This window comes from Panulirus ornatus, chromosome 11 (assembly GCF_036320965.1).
Source record: "Panulirus ornatus isolate Po-2019 chromosome 11, ASM3632096v1, whole genome shotgun sequence".
In the NCBI taxonomy this organism is placed as follows: Eukaryota; Metazoa; Arthropoda; class Malacostraca; order Decapoda; family Palinuridae; genus Panulirus; species Panulirus ornatus.
Genome location: NC_092234.1, coordinates 651644 through 679624, shown reverse-complemented (window position 1 = coordinate 679624; position 27981 = coordinate 651644). Strand labels below are relative to the sequence as shown.

General features: G+C 43.7%; 1 protein-coding gene across 1 annotated transcript; it reads right to left on the bottom strand.

Moving 5' to 3' along the window:
- Positions 1-267: 267 nt before the first annotated feature.
- LOC139751168 (proton-coupled amino acid transporter-like protein pathetic) lies at positions 268-27981 on the bottom strand. The gene is made up of 9 exons (XM_071666286.1): positions 27728-27981; positions 21804-21954; positions 17840-18046; positions 14068-14172; positions 13771-13950; positions 12953-13131; positions 9087-9259; positions 6987-7138; positions 268-3417 (listed from the first exon to the last, which is right to left on the bottom strand). Exons 1-9 carry the CDS (start codon positions 27961-27963, stop codon positions 3301-3303), a joined length of 1500 nt encoding a protein of 499 aa, XP_071522387.1. The 5' UTR covers positions 27964-27981; the 3' UTR covers positions 268-3300.

Below are 27981 nucleotides of genomic sequence, written 5' to 3'. Positions count from 1 at the left end.
ACCCACCAACAACACTTGCTCGGCAGGCAACACATATCTTACTCCGTTGTACGTCCATCTTGCATCACATGATCAATATAAACAAACCTGGATACAAGGCTGTGGCCCTGGGAGTGTAGTGTGGCCCTGGGAGTGTAGTGTGGCCCTGGAAGTGTAGTGTGCTATTTGGTATAAAGCTTAAGGCAAGAGTCCAGATAATCAATAGTAAGGACATGTCTGTTGTCAAAGGAAAGATGGTTTACCTCACAAGGTTAGGTAAAAGATAGGTTCAGTAGGTCGAGTGTATTCTAGCCTTCTTCACACGTATATGACGAGATCCTCTTCCACTTACACCTATTGGTATGGTACCACTTGGGACCATTGACTTCCTTCCAATGATAATCATCAGAAAACAGTGAAACCATTACAATTATGATTGTACTAAAAAATGGCTACCTGGAACCCTACCCTACACCACTACCCTGGGACACTACCCTACACCACTACCCTGGGACACTACCCTACACCACTACCCTGGGACACTACCCTACACCACTACCCTGGGACACTACCCTACACCACTACCCTGGGACACTACCCTACACCACTACCCTGGGACACTACCCTACACCATTACCCTGGGACACTACCCTACACCACTACCCTGGAACCCTACCCTACATTACTACCCTGGAACACTACCCTACACCACTACCCTGGGACACTACACTGGAACCCTACCCTACATTACTACCCTGGAACACTACCCTACACCACTGCCCTGGGACACTACCCGACACCACTGCCCTGGGACACTACCCTACACCACTACCCTGGAACCCTATCCTACACCACTGCCCTGGGACACTACCCTACACCACTGCCCTGGGACACTACCCTACACCACTACCATGGGACACTACCCTACACCACTACCCTGGAACCCTATCCTACACCACAACCCTGGGACACTACCCTACACCACTACCCTGGAACCCTACCCTACACCACTGCCCTGAGACACTACCCTACACCACTACCCTGGGACACTACCCTACACCACTGCCCTGGAACCCTATCCTACACCACTACCCTGGGACACTACCCTACACCACTACCCTGGGACACTACCCTACACCACTACCCTGGGACACTACCCTACACCACTACCCTGGGACACTACCCTACACCACTACCCTGGGACACTACCCTACACCATTACCCTGGGACACTACCCTACACCACTACCCTGGAACCCTACCCTACATTACTACCCTGGAACACTACCCTACACCACTACACTGGGACACTACACTGGAACCCTACCCTACATTACTACCCTGGAACACTACCCTACACCACTGCCCTGGGACACTACCCGACACCACTGCCCTGGGACACTACCCTACACCACTACCCTGGAACCCTATCCTACACCACTGCCCTGGGACACTACCCTACACCACTGCCCTGGGACACTACCCTACACCACTACCATGGGACACTACCCTACACCACTACCCTGGAACCCTATCCTACACCACTACCCTGGGACACTACCCTACACCACTACCATGGGACACTACCCTACACCACTACCCTGGAACCCTATCCTACACCACTGCCCTGGGACACTACCCTACACCACTGCCCTGGGACACTACCCTACACCACTACCATGGGACACTACCCTACACCACTACCCTGGAACCCTATCCTACACCACTACCCTGGGACACTACCCTACACCACTACCCTGGAACCCTACCCTACACCACTGCCCTGAGACACTACCCTACACCACTACCCTGGGACACTACCCTACACCACTACCCTGGGACACTACCCTACACCACTACCCTGGAACCCTACCCTACACCACTGCCCTGAGACACTACCCTACACCACTACCCTGGGACACTACCCTACACCACTGCCCTGGAACCCTATCCTACACCACTACCCTGGGACACTACCCTACACCACTACCCTGGGACACTACCCTCCACCACTACCCTGGGACACTACCCTACACCACTATCCTGGAACCCTATCCTACACCACTACCATGGGACACTACCCTACACCACTACCCTGGAACCCTATCCTACACCACTACCCTGGGACACTACCCTACACCACTACCCTGGGACACTACCCTCCACCACTACCCTGGGACACTACACTGGAACCCTACCCTACATTACTACCCTGGAACACTACCCTACACCACTGCCCTGGGACACTATCCTACACCACTGCCCTGGGACACTACCCTACACCACTACCCTGGAACCCTATCCTACACCACTGCCCTGGGACACTACCCTACACCACTGCCCTGGGACACTACCCTACACCACTGCCCTGGAACCCTATCCTACACCACTACCCTGGAACCCTATCCTACACCACTGCCCTGGGACACTACCCTACACCACTGCCCTGGGACACTATCCTACACCACTACCATGGGACACTACCCTACACCACTACCCTAGAACCCTATCCTACACCACTACCCTGGGACACTACCCTACACCACTACCCTGGAACCCTACCCTACACCACTGCCCTGAGACACTACCCTACACCACTACCCTGGGACACTACCCTACACCACTGCCCTGGAACCCTATCCTACACCACTACCCTGGGACACTACCCTACACCACTACCCTGGGACACTACCCTCCACCACTACCCTGGGACACTACCCTACACCACTACCCTGGAACCCTATCCTACACCACTACCATGGGACACTACCCTACACCACTACCCTGGAACCCTATCCTACACCACTACCCTGGGACACTACCCTACACCACTACCCTGGGACACTACCCTCCACCACTACCCTGGGACACTACCCTCCACCACTACCACTAGGACTATATAGTAGATGGTGGTGGAAGTGTTGAGCAGTGTGGGTGGGCACGGGCGTGGTAGATAGACCTTTACTTAGCAGAGGTGGGCGTGTCCTGCTGGCCAGAGGTCTGAATAGATGAGGAGCGCGGGCGGCTAGCACCGGAGGGTGGGCTGCAGGGTGGGCGGCTAGCACCGGAGGGTGGGCTGCAGGGTGGGCGGCTAGCACCGGAGGGTGGGCTGCAGGGTGGGTGGCTAGCACTGGAGGGCGGGCTGCAGGGTGGGTGGCTAGCACTGGAGTGCGGGCTGCAGGGTGGGTGGCTAGCACTGGAGTGCGGGCTGCAGGGTGGGTGGCTAGCACTGGAGTGCGGGCTGCAGGGTGGGTGGCTAGCACTGGAGTGCGGGCTGCAGGGTGGGTGGCTAGCACTGGAGTGCGGGCTGCAGGGTGGGTGGCTAGCACTGGAGTGCGGGCTGCGGTTGACCATGAGTGAAGTATGCGATGATGGCCTGGATGCTGGTGGCTGTACCAGTGACGAACCCCAGCAGACCAAACAATGTAATCAACACCCCCTGTGGACAGTGCCAGGAGTTAGTGGACAGTGCCACAGGTTAGTGGACAGTGCCAGGAACTAATGGACAGTGCCATAGGTTAGTGGACAGTGCCAGGGGTTAATAGAATTTGCAGCAGTGGCTACATAAGCATAAAGGGAAGTGGTTGCAGAAACGTACAGGGCAGTGGCTACAGAAACGTATGGGGAAGTGGCTACAGAAATATATAGGGAGTTGGCTACAGAAACATAAAGGAAGTGGCTACAGAAACGTACAGGGAAGTAGCTGCAGAAACTTATAGGGAAGTGGCTACAGAAACATAAAGGAAGTAGCTACAGAACGTACAAGGCAGTGGCTAGAGAAACATAAAGGGAAGTGGCTACAGAAACATAAAGAAAGGGGCTACAGAAACGAACAGGCAAGTGCCTACAGAAACATAAAAGAAGTAGCTACAGAAACATAAAAGGAAGTGGCTACAGAAACATAAGGGGAAGTGGCTACAAAAACATAACGGAAATGGCTACAGAAACATTCAGGACCGTGGCTACAGAAACATAAAGGAAGTAGCTACAGAGATATAAAGGGAAGTGGCTACAGAAACATAAGGGGAAATGGCTTAAAAAACATAAGGGGAAGTGGCCACAGAAACGTACAGGGCCGTGGCCACAGAAACATAAGAAAGTGTCTATAGAAACACAAAGGGAAGTGGCTACAGAAAAATAAAGGAAGTAGCTATAGAAACGTACAAGGAAGCGGCTATAGAAACTTACAGGGAAGTGGCTACAGAAACATAAAGGGCAGTGGCTGCAGAAACATATAAGGAAGTTGCTGCAAAAAATAAAGGAAGTAGCTACAGAAACGTACAGGGCAGTGGCTATAGAAACATAAAGGGAAGTGGCTACAGAAACATACAAGGAAGTGGCTATAGAAAATAAAGGAAGTGGCTACAGAAACATACAGGGCAGTGGCTACAGAAATATAAAGTGAAGTGGTGATAGAAACATAAACGAAATGACTACAGAAACGTAAAGAGAAGTGGCTACAGAAACATAAGAGGAAGTGGCTACAAAAACATAGAGGAAGTGGCTACAGAAACGTACAGGGCAGTGGCTTAAGAAACATAAATGAAAGTGTCTACAGAAACATAAAGGAAGTGGCTACAGAAACGTATAGGGCAGTAGCTACAGAAACATAAAGGAAAGTGGCTATAAAAACATAAAGGACAGTGGCTACAGAAACGTACAGGGAAGTGGATGCAGGAACATAAAAGGAAGTGCTTGTAGAAGCATAAATGGAAGTGGCTACAAAAACATAAAGGGCAGTGACTACAGGAACATAAAGGGAAGTGGCTACAGAAACATAAAGAAAAGAGGCTACAGAAACATAAAAGGAAATGGCTACAGAAACATAAAGGGAAGTGGCTATAGAAACATACAGGGAAGTGGCTATAGAAACATAAAGGGAAGAGGCTACAGAAACATAAAGAAAAGTGGCTACAGAAACAAAGGAAAGTGGCAACAGAAACATAAAGTGGCTACAAAAACATAAAGGAAAGTGGCTACAGAAACATAAAGGGAAGAGGCTACAGAAACATAAAGAAAAGTGGCTACAGAAACAAAGGAAAGTGGCTACAGAAACATAAAGTGGCTACAAAAACATAAAGGAAAGTGGCTACAGAAACATAAACGGAAGTGGCTACAGAAACATACAGGGAAGAGGCTACAGAAACATAAAGGGAAGTGGTTACAGAAACATAAAGGAAAGTGGCTACAGAAACATACAGGAAAATAACTACATAGAGCGCAGAGAGGTGACTACATGAAATAAAGGGTAGTGAATACAGATGCACAAAGAGTAGCGACTACAGAGACATATGTACAGGACACTTACCACAGAAACATACAGAACAGTGACTACAGAAACATACAGAACAGTGACTACAGAAACATACAGAACAGTGACTACAGAAACATACAGAACAGAGACTACAGAAACATACAGAACAGTGACTACAGAAACATACAGAACAGTGACTACAGAAACATACAGAACAGAGACTACAGAAACATACAGAACAGAGACTACAGAAACATACAGAACAGAGACTACAGAAACATACAGAAGTGACTACAGAAACATACAGAACAGTGAGTACAGAAACATACAGAACAGAGACTACAGAAACATACAGAACAGAGACTACAGAAACATACAGAACAGTGACTACAGAAACATACAGAACAGTGACTACAGAAACATACAGAACAGAGACTACAGAAACATACAGAACAGAGACTACAGAAACATGCAGAACAGTAACTACATTAACATACAGAACAGAGACTACAGAAACATACAGAACAGTGACTACAGAAACATACAGAACAGAGACTACAGAAACATACAGAACAGAGACTATAGAAACATACAGAACAGTGAGTACAGAAACATACAGAACAGTGACTACAGAAATATACAGAACAGGAGACTACAGAAACATCAGAACAGTAGACTACAGAAACATGCAGAACAGTACCAACATAAACATACAGAACAGGGACTCAGAAACATACAGAACAGTGACTACAGAAACATACAGAACAGAGACTACAGAAACATACAGAACAGAGACAACAGAAACATACAGAACAGTGACTACAGAAACATACAGAACAGAGACTACAGAAACATACAGAACAGAGACTACAGAAACATACAGAACAGAGACTACAGAAAATACAGAACAGAGACTACACCTTACAGTATACAGAACAGAGACTACAGAAACATACAGAACAGAGACTACAGAAACATATAGAACAGTGACTACAGAACAACAAACAGGTGAGTACAGAAACATACTGAACAGTGAGTACAGAAACATACAGAACAGAGACTACAGAAACATACAGAACAGAGACTACAGAAACATACAGAACAGTGAGTACAGAGACATGCAGAACAGAGACTACAGAAACATACAGAACAGAGACTACAGAAACATACAGAACAGTGAGTACAGAAACATACAGAACAGTGACTACAGAAACATACAGAACAGTGAGTACAGAAACATACTGAACAGTGAGTACAGAAACATACAGAACAGTGAGTACAGAAACATACAGAACAGTGAGTACAGAAACATACTGAACAGTGAGTACAGAAACATACAGAACAGTGAGTACAGAAACATACAGAACAGTGAGTACAGAAACATACAGAACAGAGACTACAGAAACATACAGAACAGAGTCTACAGAAACATACAGAACAGTGACTACAGAAACATACAGAACAGTGACTACAGAAACATACAGAACAGTGACTACAAAAACATATAGAACAGAGACTACAGAAACATACAGAACAGTGAGTACAGAAACATACAGAACAGAGACTACAGAAACATACAGAACAGTGAGTACAGAAACATACAGAACAGTGACTACAGAAACATACAGAACAGTGACTACAGAAACATACAGACGAGTTATGAGAAATATAGCTTGCTCAAGAGTTGAGATGTGAGGAGTGAGTTAGTGAGTATGGGAAGAGAAGAGTAGTAGTGTGGACGGGGCGCCCCTCACCTTGACAACGACCCAGTTGTACCTGCCGTTGTCGGGCCAGAAGGTGACAATCTCCACGATGGGTGGCAGAATGAGAGCGAGGGTGGAGCTGCTCAGAGCACCAACCAGAGAGATGAACAGACCAATGTTGGGGATGGCGGCGGCCAGCAGAACTGTTGGGGAAGAGGGAGAACTGAGGTGAGGACCTTGTCCTGGGGCAGGGTACGAGGGGAGGACCTTGTCTTGGGGCAGGGTACGAGGGGAGGACCTTGTCTTGGGGCAGGGTACGAGGGGAGGACCTTGTCTTGGGGCAAGGGACGGGGTAAGAACTTTTGTCTTAAGCTGCTGAGCGGAGTGAGGACCTTATCTTGAGGCAGAGGACAGGTTGAGAAGGTTGTGTTGGTGTAGGGGACGAGGTAAGGGCCTTGCGTTGAGGCAGGAGATGGGATAAGGAACTTGTGTTGGAGCAGAGGACGAAGTGAGGGCCTTGTGATGGGGAGATGAGGTTAGGGCTTTGTGATGGGGTAGGGATCAGGGTAAGGAACTTGTGTTAGGGTAGAGGATGGGGTGACGATCCTGTGTTGGGGCAAAGAATGGGGTAAGGAACTTCATGAGGAGGTCAATACCATGTATGGGGGGCAGGATGAGGAGGTCAATATGAAACTTTGTAAATCACCAAAGTACAGGTCGAGCTGGGCTCTACAACTGCCCCCAGCGACACCCGACCTCCATGTATACTTCCCTGATACAGAGGCACAACCCCCCCCCCCTACACACACACACACACACACACACACACACACACACACACACACACACACAACAGTTGATGCACCAAGTGTGACCCCGAGAGAGCCATCTACCATGTAATATCTTCATGAGAAGGTAGACCCCAGTTTAGAATATGTTCTCCGTCTCGTCTATAACACCACAACACATGAACTATTCATTTCTTTTTCTTTTTCTTTTTCTTTTTTGTGTTGTATCGTTTCGATGAATATACGTGAAGATAGACAGCGTTTGTGTGACTTAAATGTCTCAATATTTCGATAACAAAATTAATATGAATATAGAACATTCCTCCCCCATACTTGATCGCTGTTACCCCACACTAGTGAGGTAGTACCAGGAATACTAAGAGAGGCGGTATCTGCTCACAACCATTTCATGTGTAATGCACCGACACCAAATTTCTCCATCCACATCCAGGCCCCACACACCTTTCCATGGTTTACCCCAGACGCTTCACATGCCCTGGTTCAGTCCATTGGCAGCACGTCGACCCTTGTTTACCACAGCGTTCCAATTCACCATATTCCGTGCACGCCTCTCTCCCTCTTGCGTGTTCAGGCCACAATCGCTAAAAATCTCTCATTCCATCCTTCCCTCTGCTCTTATGTCCCCCCGCTCTCCTTGTTCCCTCCACCTCTGACACTTATATCTCTTTGTCAACCTCTCCTCACTCATTCTCTCCATATGTCCAAACCATTTCAGCTCACTCTTCTGAGCTCTCTCAACCACACTCCTTTTATTGATACACATCTCTCTTACCCTTTCATTAATTACTCGATCAAACCACCTCACACCACATATTGTCCTCAAACATTTCATTTCCAGTACATCCACCCTCCTGCGCACAGTCTCATCTATAGCCCATGCCCCACAACCATATAACATTGCTGGAACTACTATACCTTCAAACATAACCATTTTTGTCTTTGCAGATAATGATCTCTCCACACATTCTTCCGCTTTCCTAGAACCTTCGCCCCACTCACTCATCATATGATTCACTTCCGCTTCCATGGTCCCATCCGCTGCCAAATCTACTCAAAGATATCTAAAACACCTCACTTCCTCCAGTTTTTCTCCATTCAAATTTACCTCCCAATTAACTTGATCCTCAACCCCACTGAACCTAATAACCTTGCTCTTATTCACATTTACTCTCAGCTTTCTTCTTACACACACTTTACCAAACTCAGTTATCAGCTTCTGCAGTTTCTCAATTGACTGCCACCAGTACTGTATCATCAGCAAAGAACAATTGTGTTGTGCGTGTGTGTGTGTGTGTGTGTTAGGTTACCGTACACCGGGGGAGAGTGAGGGCGAGCAACTCACATGTGAGGAGGACTAAGGTCGTCCTCAGCACGTACTCCGCCACCATCTTGCTCCTCTTGCTCTCGAACCTGCTGGTGACGGTGGGGGTCAGGATCTGGATGGGTACGTACATCTGTAGCGGGTATGTCAAGTACACGGACAAGGCCATCAGGATCTTGACCGCCAGCGCTAACCTGCCGGCAAGAAAAACACTGAGCCATCGTACACAACCACATGAAGTTGTCGTACACAATCTGCTGCATCATCAAAGTGAAGTTGTCGTACACAATCTGCTGCATCATCGAAGTGAAGTTGTCATACACAATCTGCTGCATCATCGAAGTGAAGTTGTCGTACACAATCTGCTGCATCATCGAAGTGAAGTTGTCGTACACAATCTGCTGCATCATCGAAGTGAAGTTGTCGTACACAATCTGTTGCATCATCAAAGTGAAGTTGTCGTACACAATCTGCTGCATCATCGAAGTGAAGTTGTCGTACACAATCTGCTGCATCGTCGAAGTGAAGTTGTCGTACACAATCTGCTGCATCGTCGAAGTGAAGTTGTCGTACACAATCTGCTGCATCGTCGAAGTGAAGTTGTCGTACACAATCTGCTGCATCGTCGAAGTGAAGTTGTCGTACACAATCTGCTGCATCGTCGAAGTGAAGTTGTCGTACACAATCTGCTGCATCGTCGAAGTGAAGTTGTCGTACACAATCTGCTGCATCGTCGAAGTGAAGTTGTCGTACACAGAGAAATAAATTTCCTTCCTTACTAAATCTTCGACAAGCCATTACAGAAGCTTGACTCACTATAGCGCTAGAGTCCACAAGAAGACTCACTATATAGCTAGAGTCCACAAGAAGACTCACTATATAGCTAGAGTCCATAAGTAGACTCACTTTATAGCTAGAGTCCATAAGTAGACTGACTATATAGCTAGAGTCCATAAGTAGACTCACTATATAGCTAGAGTCCATAAGTAGACTCACTATATAGCTAGAGTCCATAAGTAGACTCACTATATAGCTAGAGTCCATAAGTAGACTCACTTTATAGCTAGAGTCCATAAGTAGACTCACTATATAGCTAGAGTCCATAAGTAGACTCACTATATAGCTAGAGTCCATAAGTAGACTCACTATATGGATAGAGTCCATAAGTAGACTCACTATATAGCTAGAGTCCATAAGTAGACTCACTATATAGCTAGAGTCCATAAGTAGACTCACTATATGGCTAGAGTCCATAAGTAGACTCACTATATGGCTAGAGTCCATAAGTAGACTCACTATATAGCTAGAGTCCATAAGTAGACTCACTATATGGCTAGAGTCCATAAGTAGACTCACTATATAGCTAGAGTCCATAAGTAGACTCACTATATGGCTAGAGTCCATAAGTAGACTCACTATATAGCTAGAGTCCATAAGTAGACTCACTATATGGCTAGAGTCCATAAGTAGACTCACTATATGGCTAGAGTCCATAAGTAGACTCACTATATAGCTAGAGTCCATAAGTAGACTCACTATATAGCTAGAGTCCATAAGTAGACTCACTATATAGCTAGAGTCCATAAGTAGACTCACTATATATAGCTAGAGTCCATAAGTAGACTCACTATATAGCTAGAGTCCATAAGTAGACTCACTATATGGCTAGAGTCCATAGGTAGACTCACTATATAGCTAGAGTCATAAGTAGACTCACTATATAGCTAGAGTCCATAAGTAGACTCACTATATGGCTAGAGTCCATAAGTAGACTCACTATATAGCTAGAGTCCATAAGTAGACTCACTATATAGCTAGAGTCCATAAGTAGACTCACTATATGGCTAGAGTCCATAAGTAGACTCACTATATAGCTAGAGTCCATAAGTAGACTCACTATATAGCTAGAGTCCATAAGTAGACTCACTATATAGCTAGAGTCCATAAGTAGACTCACTATATAGCTAGAGTCCATAAGTAGACTCACTATATAGCTAGAGTCCATAAGTAGACTCACTATATAGCTAGAGTCCATAAGTAGACTCACTATATAGCTAGAGTCCATAAGTAGACTCACTATATAGCTAGAGTCCATAAGTAGACTCACTATATAGCTAGAGTCCATAAGTAGACTCACTATATAGCTAGAGTCCATAAGTAGACTCACTATATAGCTAGAGTCCATAAGTAGACTCACTATATAGCTAGAGTCCATAAGTAGACTCACTATATAGCTAGAGTCCATAAGTAGACTCACTATATAGCTAGAGTCCATAAGTAGACTCACTATATAGCTAGAGTCCATAAGTAGACTCACTATATAGCTAGAGTCCATAAGTAGACTCACTATATGGCTAGAGTCCATAAGTAGACTCACTATATGGCTAGAGTCCATAAGTAGACTCACTATATAGCTAGAGTCCATAAGTAGACTCACTATATAGCTAGAGTCCATAAGTAGACTTACTATATAGCTAGAGTCCATAAGTAGACTCACTATATAGCTAGAGTCCATAAGTAGACTCACTATATAGCTAGAGTCCATAAGTAGACTCACTATATAGCTAGAGTCCATAAGTAGACTCACTATATAGCTAGAGTCCATAAGTAGACTCACTATATGGCTAGAATCCAAAAGTAGACTCACTATATGGCTAGAATCCATAAGTAGACTCACTATATAGCTAGAGTCCATAAGTAGACTCACTATATAGCTAGAGTCCATAAGTAGACTAATGCCACACCGGAAGAAGCCATTCTTGACAAAGTTCAACTCAGCGTACAAAGGGATGAACACACCGTACAAAGGGATGAACACACCTTGCACATGGATGAACACACCGTACAAAGGGATGAACACACCGTACAAAGGGATGAACAAACCGTACAAAGGGATGAACACACCTTGCACATGGATGAACACACCGTACAAAGGGATGAACACACCGTACAAAGGGATGAACACACCGTACAAAGGGATGAACACACCGTACACAAGGATGAACACACCGTGCACAGGGATGAACACACCGTACACAAGGATGAACACACCGTACACAGGGATGAACACAGCGTACGCAAGGATGAACATACCGTACACAGGGATGAACACACCGTACACAGGGATGAACACACTGTACACAAGGATGAACACACCGTGCACAGGGATGAACACACCGTACACAGGGATGAACACACCGTGCACAAGGATGAACACACCGTACACAGGGATGAACACACCGTACACAGGGATGAACACACCGTACACAAGGATGAACACACCGTACACAGGGATGAACACACCGTACACAAGGATGAACACACCGTACACAAGGATGAACACACCGTACACAAGGATGAACACACCGTGCACAAGGATGAATACACCGTACACAGGGATGAACACACCGTACACAAGGATGAACACACCGTACACAAGGATGAACACACCGTACACAAGGATGAACACACCGTACACAAGGATGAACACACTGTACACAAGGATGAACACACCGTACACAAGGATGAACACACCGTACACAAGGATGAACACACCGTACACAAGGATGAACACACCGTACACAGGGATGAACACACCGTACACAAGGATGAACACACTGTACACAAGGATGAACACACCGTACACAAGGATGAACACACTGTACACAAGGATGAACACACCGTACACAAGGATGAACACACCGTACACAAGGATGAACACACCGTACACAAGGATGAACACACCGTACACAGGGATGAACACACCGTACACAAGGATGAACACACCGTACACAAGGATGAACACACCGTACACAAGGATGAACACACCGTACACAAGGATGAACACACCGTACACAAGGATGAACACAGGTGTGGGGTGTACTCACGGCTCGCTAGCAGGGAGGTTGAGGGTTATTGAGCCCTCGATGGTACTGCCGTACTGCATGTAGCCGAAGAAACCAACAGAAGCATAGAGACATATGACGATCATCATAGCCGTGCTCAGAACACCGCTCACACCTCCGAACGAAGCTGGGGTCTTCATGTTGTTCTCCAGCGGCAGGACCTGCCGTGACGACACTCATCTATATTGTCCTCACATGATTCAGGCTCTCCCCAGCCATCCATGTCTCCCCCAACCATCTGTATCTTCCCCAGCCATCCATGTCTCCCCCAACCATCCGTATCTTCCCCAGCCATCCATGTCTCCCCATACCCCCATGTCTGGCCCTAGACTCATGGCCACATAAGACACCGTCACACATCATCCGTGACCTTTCCCCCAAACAAACAAACAAACAACCAAACCAGCAGATTGGTTATCATCCAACATATTGTTATTGGTTTTCCCTTGAGTGTTTTTGTTTGCACCTTAATTGTTATTGTCACCAGAACTAATGTTTACTACTGACCCTGCCAGGCCAGGTCCCCCTGCCCTCTGTCCTCACTACTGACCCTGCCAGGCCAGGTCCCCCTGCCCTCTGTCCTCACTACTGACCCTGCCAGGCCAGGTCCCCCTGCCCTCTGTCCTCACTACTGACCCTGCCAGGCCAGGTCCCCCTGCCCTCTGTCCTCACTACTGACCCTGCCAGGCCAGGTCCCCCTGCCCTCTGTCCTCACTACTGACCCTGCCAGGCCAGGTCCCCCATGCCCTCTGTCCTCACTACTGACCCTGCCAGGCAAGGTCCCCCTGCTTGACACATACCAGACCGATGCCCTCGAAGGCGAAGATTGTGGAGCCGAAGTAGAGGGGTAGCGACGACCACCCTGCCCAGGCAGGGACCTGTTCCTGCACTTGTGGCAGGTCGCGTAGCACGTAGTAGAAGATGATGATGAGGGCTATCATCTGCACCATCCCGGCTACCACTGACAACGGTACCAGGTACTGTGGTGATACCAGATACTAGTTAGTGGCTACCCTAACTGGTACCAGGTCATGTGGTACTACCAGGTTATATGTGATCCTTGGTGTGACGTCATTATGATGGAAAACATAACTAACCTTCAGGTCGGGTATGTAGCAGAGGAGGAGGATAGGTATGATGGTGATGCTCATGTAACCCAGAGTGGTGATGCCTGTACCGCCTGGCGTAATGCACTCGACCGCCTGCAGAATGTTGGCAGTAGTTAGTAACTGGACGACCCAAACTTATCCTGACACCATCACTACCAGGCACAATGGACTACTGCCTCACTGGACCAACATTATGTATACTAGCACGATAACTACTGGACCAACATTATGTATACTAGCACGATAACTACTGGACCAACATTATGTATACTAGCACGATAACTACTGGACCAACATTATGTATACTAGCACGATAACTACTGGACCAACATTATGTATACTAGCACGATAACTACTGGACCAACATTATGTATACTAGCACGATAACTACTGGACCAACATTATGTATACTAGCACGATAACTACTGGACCAACATTATGTATACTAGCACGATAACTACTGGACCAAGATTATGTATACTAGCACGATAACTACTGGACCAACATTATGTATACTAGCACGATAACTACTGGACCAACATTATGTATACTAGCACGATAACTACTGGACCAACATTATGTATACTAGCACGATAACTACTGGACCAAGATTATGTATACTAGCACGATAACTACTGGACCAAGATTATGTATACTAGCACGATAACTACTGGACCAAGATTATGTATACTAGGATCATAACTACTGGACCAAGATTATGTATACTAGGATCATAACTACTGGACCAACATTATGTATACTAGCACGATAACTACTGGACCAAGATTATGTATACTAGCACGATAACTACTGGACCAACATTATGTATACTAGCACGATAACTACTGGACCAACATTATGTATACTAGCACGATAACTACTGGACCAACATTATGTATACTAGCACGATAACTACTGGACCAACATTATGTATACTAGCACGATAACTACTGGACCAACATTATGTATACTAGCACGATAACTACTGGACCAACATTATGTATACTAGCACGATAACTACTGGACCAACATTATGTATACTAGCACGATAACTACTGGACCAACATTATGTATACTAGCACGATAACTACTGGACCAACATTATGTATACTAGCACGATAACTACTGGACCAAGATTATGTATACTAGCACGATAACTACTGGACCAAGATTATGTATACTAGCACGATAACTACTGGACCAAGATTATGTATACTAGGATCATAACTACTGGACCAAGATTATGTATACTAGGATCATAACTACTGGACCAAGATTATGTATACTAGCACGATAACTACTGGACCAACATTATGTATACTAGCACGATAACTACTGGACCAAGATTATGTATACTAGGATCATAACTACTGGACCAAGATTATGTATACTAGGATCATAACTACTGGACCAAGATTATGTATACTAGGACCATAACTACTGGACCAACATTATGTATACTAGGATCATAAATACTGGACCAAGATTATGTATACTAGCACGATAACTACTGGACCAACATTATGTATACTAGGATCATAACTACTGGACCAAGATTATGTATACTAGCACGATAACTACTGGACCAACATTATGTATACTAGGATCATAACTACTGGACCAAGATTATGTATACTAGGATCATAACTACTGGACCAAGATTATGTATACTAGCACGATAACTACTGGACCAACATTATGTATACTAGCACGATAACTACTGGACCAAGATTATGTATACTAGCACGATAACTACTGGACCAAGATTATGTATACTAGCACGATAACTACTGGACCAAGATTGTGTACACTAGCACGATAACTACTGGACCAAGATTATGTATACTAGGATCATAACTACTGGACCAAGATTATGTATACTAGGATCATAACTACTGGACCAAGATTATGTATACTAGGATCATAACTACTGGACCAAGATTATGTATACTAGGACCATAACTACTGGACCAAGATTATGTATACTAGGATCATAACTACTGGACCAAGATTATGTATACTAGCACGATAACTACTGGACCAACATTATGTATACTAGGATCATAACTACTGGACCAAGATTATGTATACTAGGATCATAACTACTGGACCAAGATTATGTATACTAGCACGATAACTACTGGACCAACATTATGTATACTAGGATCATAACTACTGGACCAAGATTATGTATACTAGCACGATAACTACTGGACCAACATTATGTATACTAGGATCATAACTACTGGACCAAGATTATGTATACTAGGATCATAACTACTGGACCAAGATTATGTATACTAGCACGATAACTACTGGACCAACATTATGTATACTAGGATCATAACTACTGGACCAAGATTATGTATACTAGGACCATAACTACTGGACCAAGATTATGTATACTAGGATCATAACTACTGGACCAACATTATGTATACTAGGATCATAACTACTGGACCAACATTATGTATACTAGGATCATAACTACTGGACCAAGATTATGTATACTAGGATCATAACTACTGGACCAAGATTATGTATGATCACCTGTTTAAAGCCTCGGTCACCCACCGGGAGCAACAGCTGGTGATGGCGTGAACCTTTGTGGTAACTGTACCTTCACCAGCAGGACCGCAGTACCAGCTGTATCACCAGCAGGACCGCAGTACCAGCTGTATCACCAGCAGGACCGCAGTACCAGCTGTATCACCAGCAGGACCGCAGTACCAGCTGTATCACCAGCAGGACCGCAGTACCAGCTGTATCACCAGCAGGACCGCAGTACCAGCTGTATCACCAGCAGGACCGCAGTACCAGCTGTATCACCAGCAGGACCGCAGTACCAGCTGTCTATAATAGTTTATGTGACAGGTTACCTGTTGGTGGTGATAGTTTACCTGTTGGTTGTGATAGTTTACCTGTTGGTTGTGACAGTTTACCTGTTGGTGGTGATAGTTTACCTGTTGGTGGTGATAGGTTACCTGGTGATGGTGATAGTTTATCTGTTGGTTGTGATAGTTTACCTGTTGGTGGTGATAGGTTACCTGGTGATGGTGATAGTTTATCTGTTGGTTGTGATAGTTTACCTGTTGGTTGTGACAGTTTACCTGTTGGTGGTGATAGTTTACCTGTTGGTGGTGATAGGTTACCTGGTGATGGTGATAGTTTATCTGTTGGTTGTGATAGTTTACCTGTTGGTGGTGATAGGTTACCTGGTGATGGTGATAGTTTATCTGTTGGTTGTGATAGTTTACCTGTTGGTGGTGATAGGTTACCTGGTGATGGTGATAGTTTACCTGTTGGTTGTGATAGTTTACCTGTTGGTGGTGATAGGTTACCTGGTGATGGTGATAGTTTACCTGTTGGTTGTGATAGTTTACCTGTTGGTGGTGATAGGTTACCTGGTGATGGTGATAGTTTACCTGTTGGCGGTGATAGGTTACTTGGTGGTGGTGGTGGGGATGGTTACCTGCAGGATAGTTAACCTGCTGATGGTTATAGTTTACCCGCTGGTGGTGATAGTTTAACTGGTGGTTGTGATGGGATAGTTTACTTGGTGATGGTAGGGAAAGTTAACCTGCTGCTGCTGCTGCTGGTGATTGTTTACCTGCTGGTTGTGGTGTTAGCATACCTGCTGCTGCTGGTGGAGAGAGTTTACCTGATAGTGGTGGTGGGGATAGTTTACCTGATGGTGGTGGTGGTAGTTTACCTGCTGTTGCTGGTGGGGATAGTTTCCTTGCTGTTGGTGATAGTTTACCTGCCATATGTTCTGGGGTATGAAGACGAAGTAGACGCAGCAGAAGCCGACCTGGGTTAAGACCAAGAAGGTCACGGTGGTCAAGACGAGGGGGCGGCACCACCTGCGGGCGCCCTCTGGACCCAGCTGGAAGGCCATCTTCACCGTCTGCTCGTAGCTCAGTGCCGTCACGCCCGCGCGCCTGCACAGAGCCCGTGAGGACTTCAGCTGTGGAGGAGAGTAGCAGACTGAGGCTGTGTGCAGAGGAATACACTGCCCGCTCCCTCGACCACTATATATATATATATATATATATATATATATATATATATATATATATATATATATATATATATATATATATATATATATATATATATATTGATGAGTTTGAAATGATATATTCTATTGGGTCTAAGTTAAAGTATCCTAGATCTTTCATTGATAAATCCCTTAAGTTAGCAAAGTAATCATTTTGTAGACTTGAACTCAAACCTCCCATTGACACCAAGAATCTTTTTTAGTTCTCCCTATCAATAATAATTTTACTTTACTTCCCATGTTGCTTAAATCCTTTAATGTAAATGTTGCCTTCAGCAACAATAATACTATAAAGAATATCTTAATCAGGAACTCACCAGAAAATTCTCTATAAAGTGCCATGCAGAATTTGGGATAAGTTTTATGTTGGGAAGACTGGTAAGGATCTTTCTGTTAAACCTAAGCAACATAGATATAGTATAAGAACGGGACAAGAATCAAATGCCTTGTTTAATCACGTTAAAAACTACAATCATTGTATTGACTGGAGTAATGTCATCTCAGTTATTAACTCTATAACTCCAATACTACGAGATATATCATTAAATTTTGTATAATTAAATACACAAAGAATTATAACCTAAATATTAGTGAAGGTCTATACAAAGTGGATAGCTTTGTTGTTGATAAGATTTGTAAACAAGTTCCTATATTGTCCACATAATTAGTTTATGATACGCTCGTTGTCTGTCTAGGGCAATTGCGTGTCTACCAAATAGCGTCCTAGCTACGTCTCTTTCTTGTATATCAACTGACTGTCATATTTGTCTCTTGTGTCTCCCTTGATGATGTAATTATTACACGAAAGTGCACTTGGGAACTTATCGTGTTTCATTTTCCCCGTGGACTCATAGGAATATATATATATATATATATATATATATATATATATATATATATATATATATATATATATATATATATATATATATATATTTTTTTTTTTTTTTTTTTTTTTTTTTTGCTTTGTCGCTGTCTCCCGCGTTTGCGAGGTAGCGCAAGGAAACAGACGAAAGAAATGGCCCAACCCACCCCCATTACATGTATATACATACGTCCACACACGCAAATATACATACCTACACAGCTTTCCATGGTTTACCCCAGACGCTTCACATACCCTGATTCAATCCACTGACAGCACGTCAACCCCGGTATACCACATCGATCCAATTCACTCTATTCCTTGCCCTCCTTTCACCCTCCTGCATGTTCAGGCCCCGATCACACAAAATCTTTTTCACTCCATCTTTCCACCTCCAATTTGGTCTCCCACTTCTCGTTCCCTCCACCTCCGACACATATATCCTCTTGGTCAATCTTTCCTCACTCATTCTCTCTATGTGCCCAAACCATTTCAAAACACCCTCTTCTGCTCTCTCAACCACGCTCTTTTTATTTCCACACATCTCTCTTACCCTTACGTTACTTACTCGATCAAACCACCTCACACCACACATTGTCCTCAAACATCTCATTTCCAGCACATCCATCCTCCTGCGCACAACTCTATCCATAGCCCACGCCTCGCAACCATACAACATTGTTGGAACAACTATTCCTTCAAACATACCCATTTTTGCTTTCCGAGATAATGTTCTCGACTTCCACACATTCTTCAAGGCTCCCAGGATTTTCGCCCCCTCCCCCACCCTATGATCCACTTCCGCTTCCATGGTTCCATCCGCTGCCAGATCCACTCCCAGATATCTAAAACACTTTACTTCCTCCAGTTTTTCTCCATTCAAACTTACCTCCCAGTTGACTTGTCCCTCAACCCTACTGTACCTAATAACCTTGCTCTTATTCACATTTACTCTTAACTTTCTTCTTTCACACACTTTACCAAACTCAGTCACCAGCTTCTGCAGTTTCTCACATGAATCAGCCACCAGCGCTGTATCATCAGCGAACAACAGCTGACTCACTTCCCAAGCTCTCTCATCCCCAACAGACTTCATTCTTGCCCCTCTTTCCAAAACTCTTGCATTTACCTCCCTAACAACCCCATCCATAAACAAATTAAACAACCATGGAGATATCACACACCCCTGCCGCAAACCTACATTCACTGAGAACCAATCACTTTCCTCTCTTCCTACACGTACGTATATATATATATATATATATATATATATATATATATATATATATATATATATATATATATATATATATATATATATACATATATATATATATATATATATATATATATATATATATACATATATATACATATATATATATATATATATATATATATATATATATATATATATATATATATATATATATATATATTCTTTCTTTCATACTATTCGCCATCTCCCGCATTAGCGAGGTAGCGTTAAGAACAGAAGACTGGGCCTTTGAGGGAATATCCTCACCTGGCCGTCTTCTCTGTTCCTTCTTTTGGGAAAAAAAAAAAAAGAGTGAGAACCACAGACAGAGAGACAGTGGAGGATGTGAGCATAACACAGTTAGATAACTGGTAGAGCAGGAGCTGGTAGAGCAGGAGCTGGTAGAGCAGGAGCTGGTAGAGCAGGAGCTGGTAGAGCAGAAGCTGGTAGAGCAGGAGCTGGTAGAGCAGGAGCTGGTAGAGCAGGAGCTGGTAGAGCAGGAGCTGGTAGAGCAGGAGCTGGTAGAGCAGGAGCTGGTAGTCGAGCAAAGGTCGTGTCTGACATAAGGGGAAACTTTTTCTATTGGAAGGAAAGTTATGTTGGCAGGAGGGGAAAGTTGTCTTACCAGACGGGGAAAGTTGTTATCTTAGCAGCGGGAAAAAGTGATCATAGCAGCAGTAGAAAGTTATAGCTTTGACACTAGAGGAAAGTTGGTCTCGTATAACCAATGATCAAGTGTGAAGGAATATAGTGAAGATCTTCTGATGTCTGGCACACTAGCTTCACCCTCAGCAAGTGTCATGTAGATGGTACAATGAAAGGTCTCCATGACTCACCAGTATGTGTATACAGTGGATACAGATGACTCACCAGTATGTGCATACAGTGGATACAGATGACTCACCAGTATGTGTATACAGTGGATACAGATGACTCACCAGTATGTGTATACAGTGGATACAGATGACTCACCAGTATGTGTATACAGTGGATACAGATGACTCACCAGTATGTGTATACAGTGGATACAGATGACTCACCAGTATGTGTATACAGTGGATACAGATGACTCACCAGTATGTGTATACAGTGGATACAGATGACTCACCAGTATGTGTATACAGTGGATACAGATGACTCACCAGTATTTGCATACAGTGGATACAGATGACTCACCAGTATGTGTATACAGTGGATACAGATGACTCACCAGTATTTGCATACAGTGGATACAGATGACTCACCAGTATGTGTATACAGTGGATACAGATGACTCACCAGTATGTGTATACAGTGGATACAGATGACTCACCAGTATTTGCATACAGTGGATACAGATGACTCACCAGTCAGGGATACAGACAGACTCACCAGTATGTGTATACAGTGGATACAGATGACTCACCAGTATTTGCATACAGTGGATACAGATGACTCACCAGTATGTGTATACAGTGGATACAGATGACTCACCAGTATTTGCATACAGTGGATACAGATGACTCACCAGTATGTGTATACAGTGGATACAGATGACTCACCAGTATTTGCATACAGTGGATACAGATGAGTCCCAAGATAGGTACCCCAGCCAGACCGACCCAGAGGCCAGAGTTCTTAAAAGCTTCGGGCATGGCCAGGAGCCCGGTGCCTAGATTGCCCTTCAAGACGTGAACCATCGTCTCACAGTCCCTGTGGAGTGGCAAGAGTCACATGAAATGCGCCTACACCCAGCCAGACATGACATGGTTATGTGAGAATCATTATAAGTTATGTACAAGTAGGTGAAGATGGTTCTACACCTCAGACTACTGTAGTGGCAATACACGTCACCCAGACACAACCATATTTACCTCAGTCAACCTGCATTACAGGGCTGACATGTGCATCTGTATACATACACTGCTGACGCAAGACAGGCTACGTCACCAGTATACATATACTGCTAACGCAAGACAGGCTACGTCACCAGTATACATATACTGCTAACGCAAGACAGGCTACGTCAGTACTTCTAGGACTTAACGATCACTAAAGTGCAGTGGACGCTGATGTTCACGAGTACTTATGAAATATACAAGGAGTCCAGTTATCTGTATTAATGTATTAGTCACCATATAACTACTACATTAAGGTATTAGGCACCATATAACTACTACATTAAGGTATTAGTCACCATATAACTACTACATTAAGGTATTAGGCACCATATAACTACTACATTAAGGTATTAGTCACCATATAACCACTACATTAAGGTATTAGTCACCATATAACTACTACATTAAGGTATTAGGCACCATATAACTACTACATTAAGGTATTAGGTACAATTTTAACTACTACATTAAGGTATTAGTCACCATATAACTACTACATTAAGGTATTAGGCACCATATAACTACTACATTAAGGTATTAGGTACAATTTTAACTACTACATTAAGGATTAGTCACCATATAACTACTACATTAAGGTATTAGTCACCATATAACTACTACATTAAGGTATTAGTCACCATATAACTACTACATTAAGGTATTAGGCACCATATAACTACTACATTAAGGTATTAGTCACCATATAACTACTACATTAAGGTATTAGTCACCATATAACTACTACATTAAGGTATTAGGCACCATATAACTACTACATTAAGGTATTAGGTACAATTTTAACTACTACATTAAGGTATTAGTCACCATATAACTACTACATTAAGGTATTAGGCACCATATAACTACTACATTAAGGTATTAGGTACAATTTTAACTACTACATTAAGGATTAGTCACCATATAACTACTACATTAAGGTATTAGTCACCATATAACTACTACATTAAGGTATTAGTCACCATATAACTACTACATTAAGGTATTAGGCACCATATAACTACTACATTAAGGTATTAGGTACAATTTTAACTACTACATTAAGGTATTAGTCACCATATGACTACTACATTAAGGTATTAGGCACCATATAACTACTACATTAAGGTATTAGGTACAATTTTAACTACTACATTAAGGTATTAGTCACCATATAACTACTACATTAAGGTATTAGGCACCATATAACTACTACATTAAGGTATTAGGTACAATTTTAACTACTACATTAAGGTATTAGTCACCATATAACTACTACATTAAGGTATTAGGCACCATATAACTACTACATTAAGGTATTAGTCACCATATAACTACTACATTAAGGTATTAGGCACCATATAACTACTACCTTAAGGTACTAAGTACCATATAACTACTACATTAAGGTATTAGTCACCATATAACTACTACATTAAGGTATTAGGCACCATATAACTACTACATTAAGGTACTAAGTACCATATAACCACTACATTAAGGTATTAGGCACCATATAACTACTACATTAAGGTATTAGTCACCATATAACTACTACATTAAGGTATTAGGCACCATATAACTACTTCATTGAGGTATTAGTCACCACATAACTACTACATTAAGGTATTAGTCACCATATAACTACTACATTAAGGTATTAGGTACAATTTTAACTACTACATTAAGGTATTAGGTACCATATAACCACTACATTAAGGTATTAGGCACCATATAACTACTACATTAAGGTATTAGGCACCATATAACTAATACATTAAGGTATTAGGCACCATATAACTACTACATTAAGGTATTAGGCACCATATAACTACTACATTAAGGTATTAGGCACCATATAACTACTACATTAAGGTATTAGATACAATTTTAACTACTACATTAAGGTATTAGGTACCATATAACCACTAAATTAAGGTATTAGGCACCATATAACTACTACATTAAGGTATTAGGTACAATTCTAACTACTACGTTAAGGTATTAGGTACCATATAACCACTACATCAAGGTATCAAGTATCATATAACTACTACATTAAGGAATTAGGTACAATTATAACTACTACATTAAGGTATCAGGTTCAATTATAGCTACTACATTAAGGTACTAGGTGCATTTATAACGGCTACATTAAGGTATCAGGTACAATTATAGCTACTATATCAAGTTATTAGGTACAATTACAACTACTACATTAATGTATTAGGTACAATTATAGCTACTACATTAAGATACTAGGTACAATCATAACTACTACATTAAGGTATTAGGTACAATTATAGTTACTACATGAAGGTATTAGGTACAATTATAACTACTATATTAAGGTATTAGGTACAATTATAACTACTACATTAAAGTATTAGGTACAGTTATAACTACTATATTAAAGTTTTAGGTACAATTATAAATACTACATTAAAGTATTAGGTACAATTATAACTATTACATTAAAGTATTAGGTACAATTATAACTACTATATTAAGGTATTAGGTAAAATTATAACTGCTACATTAAAGTATTAGGTACAATTATAACTACTATATTAAGGTATTAGGTACAATTATAACTACTACATTAAAGTATTAGGTACAATTATAGCTACTACATTAAGTTATTAGGTACAATTATAGCTACTACACTAATGTATCAGGTACAATTATAACTACTACATCAAAGTATTAGGTACAATTATAACTACTACATCAAAGTATTAGGTACAATCATAGCTACTACATCAAAGTATTAGGTACAATTATGACTACTACATTAAAGTATTAGGTACAATTATAACTACTATATTAAGGTATTAGGTACAATTATAACTACTACATCAAAGTATTAGGTACAATTATAACTACTATAAGAGTAAGTCTAATTGTGATGTGAGGTGAGAAAGTACTTACCCTATGGGCAATAAGTCACAGCTACTTCCTCGGGTGCTTACTTCCTGGGTAGTGAGTCAGTATGTATTTCCCTTGGTATTTACGTGGTGGGTAGTGAGTCAGTACCTACTCCCCTGGGTACATACGTGGTGGGTAGTGAGTCAGTACCTACTTCCCTGGGTACATACGTGGTGGGCAGTGAGTCAGTACCTACTCCCCTGGGTACATACGTGGTGGGTAGTGAGTCAGTACCTACTTCCGTGGGTACATACGTGGCGGGTAGTGAGTCAGTACCTACTTCCCTGGGTACTTACGTGGTGGGTAGTGAGTCAGTGCCTACTTCCCTGGGTACTTACGTGATGGGTAGAGTCAGTACCTTCTTACCCCAGGTACTTACGTGATGGGTAGTGAGTCAGTGCCTACTTACCCCAGGTACTTACGTGGTGGGTAGTGAGTCAGTACCTACTTCCCTGGGTACATATGTGGTGGGTAGTGAGTCAGTACCTACTTCCCTGGGTACTTACGTGATGGGTAGTGAGTCAGTACCTACTTCCCTGGGTACATATGTGGTGGGTAGTGAGTCAGTACCTACTTCCCTGGGTAAATATGTGGTGGGTAGTGAGTCAGTACCTACTTCCCTGGGTACTTACGTGGTGGGTAGTGAGTCAGTACCTACTTCCCTGGGTACTTACGTGGTGGGTAGTGAGTCAGTATTTACTTCCCTGGGTACTTACGTGATGGGTAGTGATTCACTACCTACTTCCCTGGGTACATATGTGGTGGGTAGTGAGTCAGTACCTACTTCCCTGGGTACATATGTGGTGGGTAGTGAGTCAGTATCTACTTCCCTGGGTACTTACGTGGTGGGTAGTGAGTCAGTACCTACTTCCCTGGGTACATACGTGGTGGGCAGTGAGTCAGTACCTACTTCCCTGGGTACATACGTGGTGGGTAGTGAGTCAGTACCTACTTCCGTGGGTACATACGTGGCGGGTAGTGAGTCAGTACCTACTTCCCTGGGTACTTACGTGGTGGGTAGTGAGTCAGTACCTACTTCCCTGGGTACTTACGTGATGGGTAGAGTCAGTACCTTCTTACCCCAGGTACTTACGTGATGGGTAGTGAGTCAGTGCCTACTTACCCCAGGTACTTACGTGGTGGGTAGTGAGTCAGTACCTACTTCCCTGGGTACATATGTGGTGGGTAGTGAGTCAGTACCTACTTCCCTGGGTACTTACGTGATGGGTAGTGAGTCAGTACCTACTTCCCTGGGTACATATGTGGTGGGTAGTGAGTCAGTACCTACTTCCCTGGGTACATATGTGGTGGGTAGTGAGTCAGTACCTACTTCCCTGGGTACTTACGTGGTGGGTAGTGAGTCAGTACCTACTTCCCTGGGTACTTACGTGGTGGGTAGTGAGTCAGTATTTACTTCCCTGGGTACTTACGTGATGGGTAGTGATTCAGTACCTACTTCCCTGTGTACATACGTGGTGGGTAGTGAGTCAGTACCTACTTCCCTGGGTACATATGTGGCGGGTAGTGAGTCAGTACCTACTTCCCTGGGTACTTACGTGGTGGGTAGTGAGTCAGTACCTACTTCCGTGGGTACTTACGTGATGGTTAGTGAGTCAGCACCTACTTACCCCAGGTACTTACGTGGTGGGTAGTGAGTCAGTACCTACTCTGGATTCTTCCGTGATGGTAGAGTCAGTACTTTCTTACCCCAGGTACTTACGTGGTGGGTAGTGAGTCAGTACCTACTTACCCTAGGTACTTACGTGGTGGGTAGTGAGTCAGTACCTACTTCCTGCGTACTTATGTGGCGGGTAGTGAGTCAGTACCTACTTCCCTGGGTACTTACGTGGTGGGTAGTGAGTCAGTACCTACTTCCCTGGGTACTTACGTGGTGGGTAGTGAGTCAGTACCTACTTCCCTGGGTACTTACGTGATGGGTAGTGAGTCAGTACCTACTTACCCCATGTACTTATGTGGTGAGTAGTGAATCAGTGCCTACTTACCTCAGGTACTTACGTGGTGGGTAGTGAGTCAGTACCTTCTTACCCAGATACTTACGTGGTGGGTGGTGAGTCAGCACCTACTTACCCCAGATACTTACGTGGTGGGTAGTGAGTCAGTACCTACTTACTCCAGGTACTTACGTGGTGGGTAGTGAGTCAATACCTACTTACTCCAGGTTCTTACGTGGTGGGTAGTGAGTCAATACCTACTTACTCCAGGTACTTACGTGGTGGGTAGTGAGTCAATACCTACTTACTCCAGGTACTTACGTAGCGGGTAGTGAGTCAATACCTACTTACTCCAGGTACTTACGTGATGGGTTGTGAGTCAGTAACTGCTTACCCCAGGTACTTACGTGGTGGGAAATGAGTCTGTACCTACTTACCCCAGGTACTTACGTGGTGGGTAGTGAGTCAGTGCCTACTTACTCCAGGTACTTACGTGGTGGGTAGTTAGTCAATACCTACTTACTCCAGGTACTTACGTGATGGGTAGTGAGTCAGTACCTGCTTACCCCAGGTACTTACGTGGTGGGTAATGAGTCAGTACCTACTTACCCCAGGTACTTACGTGGTGGGTAGTGAGTCAGTGCCTACTTACTCCAGGTACTTACGTGGTGGGTAATGAGTCAGTACCTACTTACCCCAGGTACTTACGTGGTGGGTTTGGAAATTTCTCGGTCGAGCGGGACATCAGAAGTGGTGAAGCGTTTCCTGGTGGCCCGGTCCTGGAGCGCTGGACCGCTACACTCCACCTGTGCGATAGTGGAGTGGGTCTTCTCCCGGTCCTGGGGCGCTGGATCATCCCACTCCTGCTCGATGGTGGACCGGGCCATCTCCCGGTCCTGGGGCGCAGGTCCACTCCACTTCTCCTGCTCCTGAGGGACAGTCATATACAGTAGGTACGTACT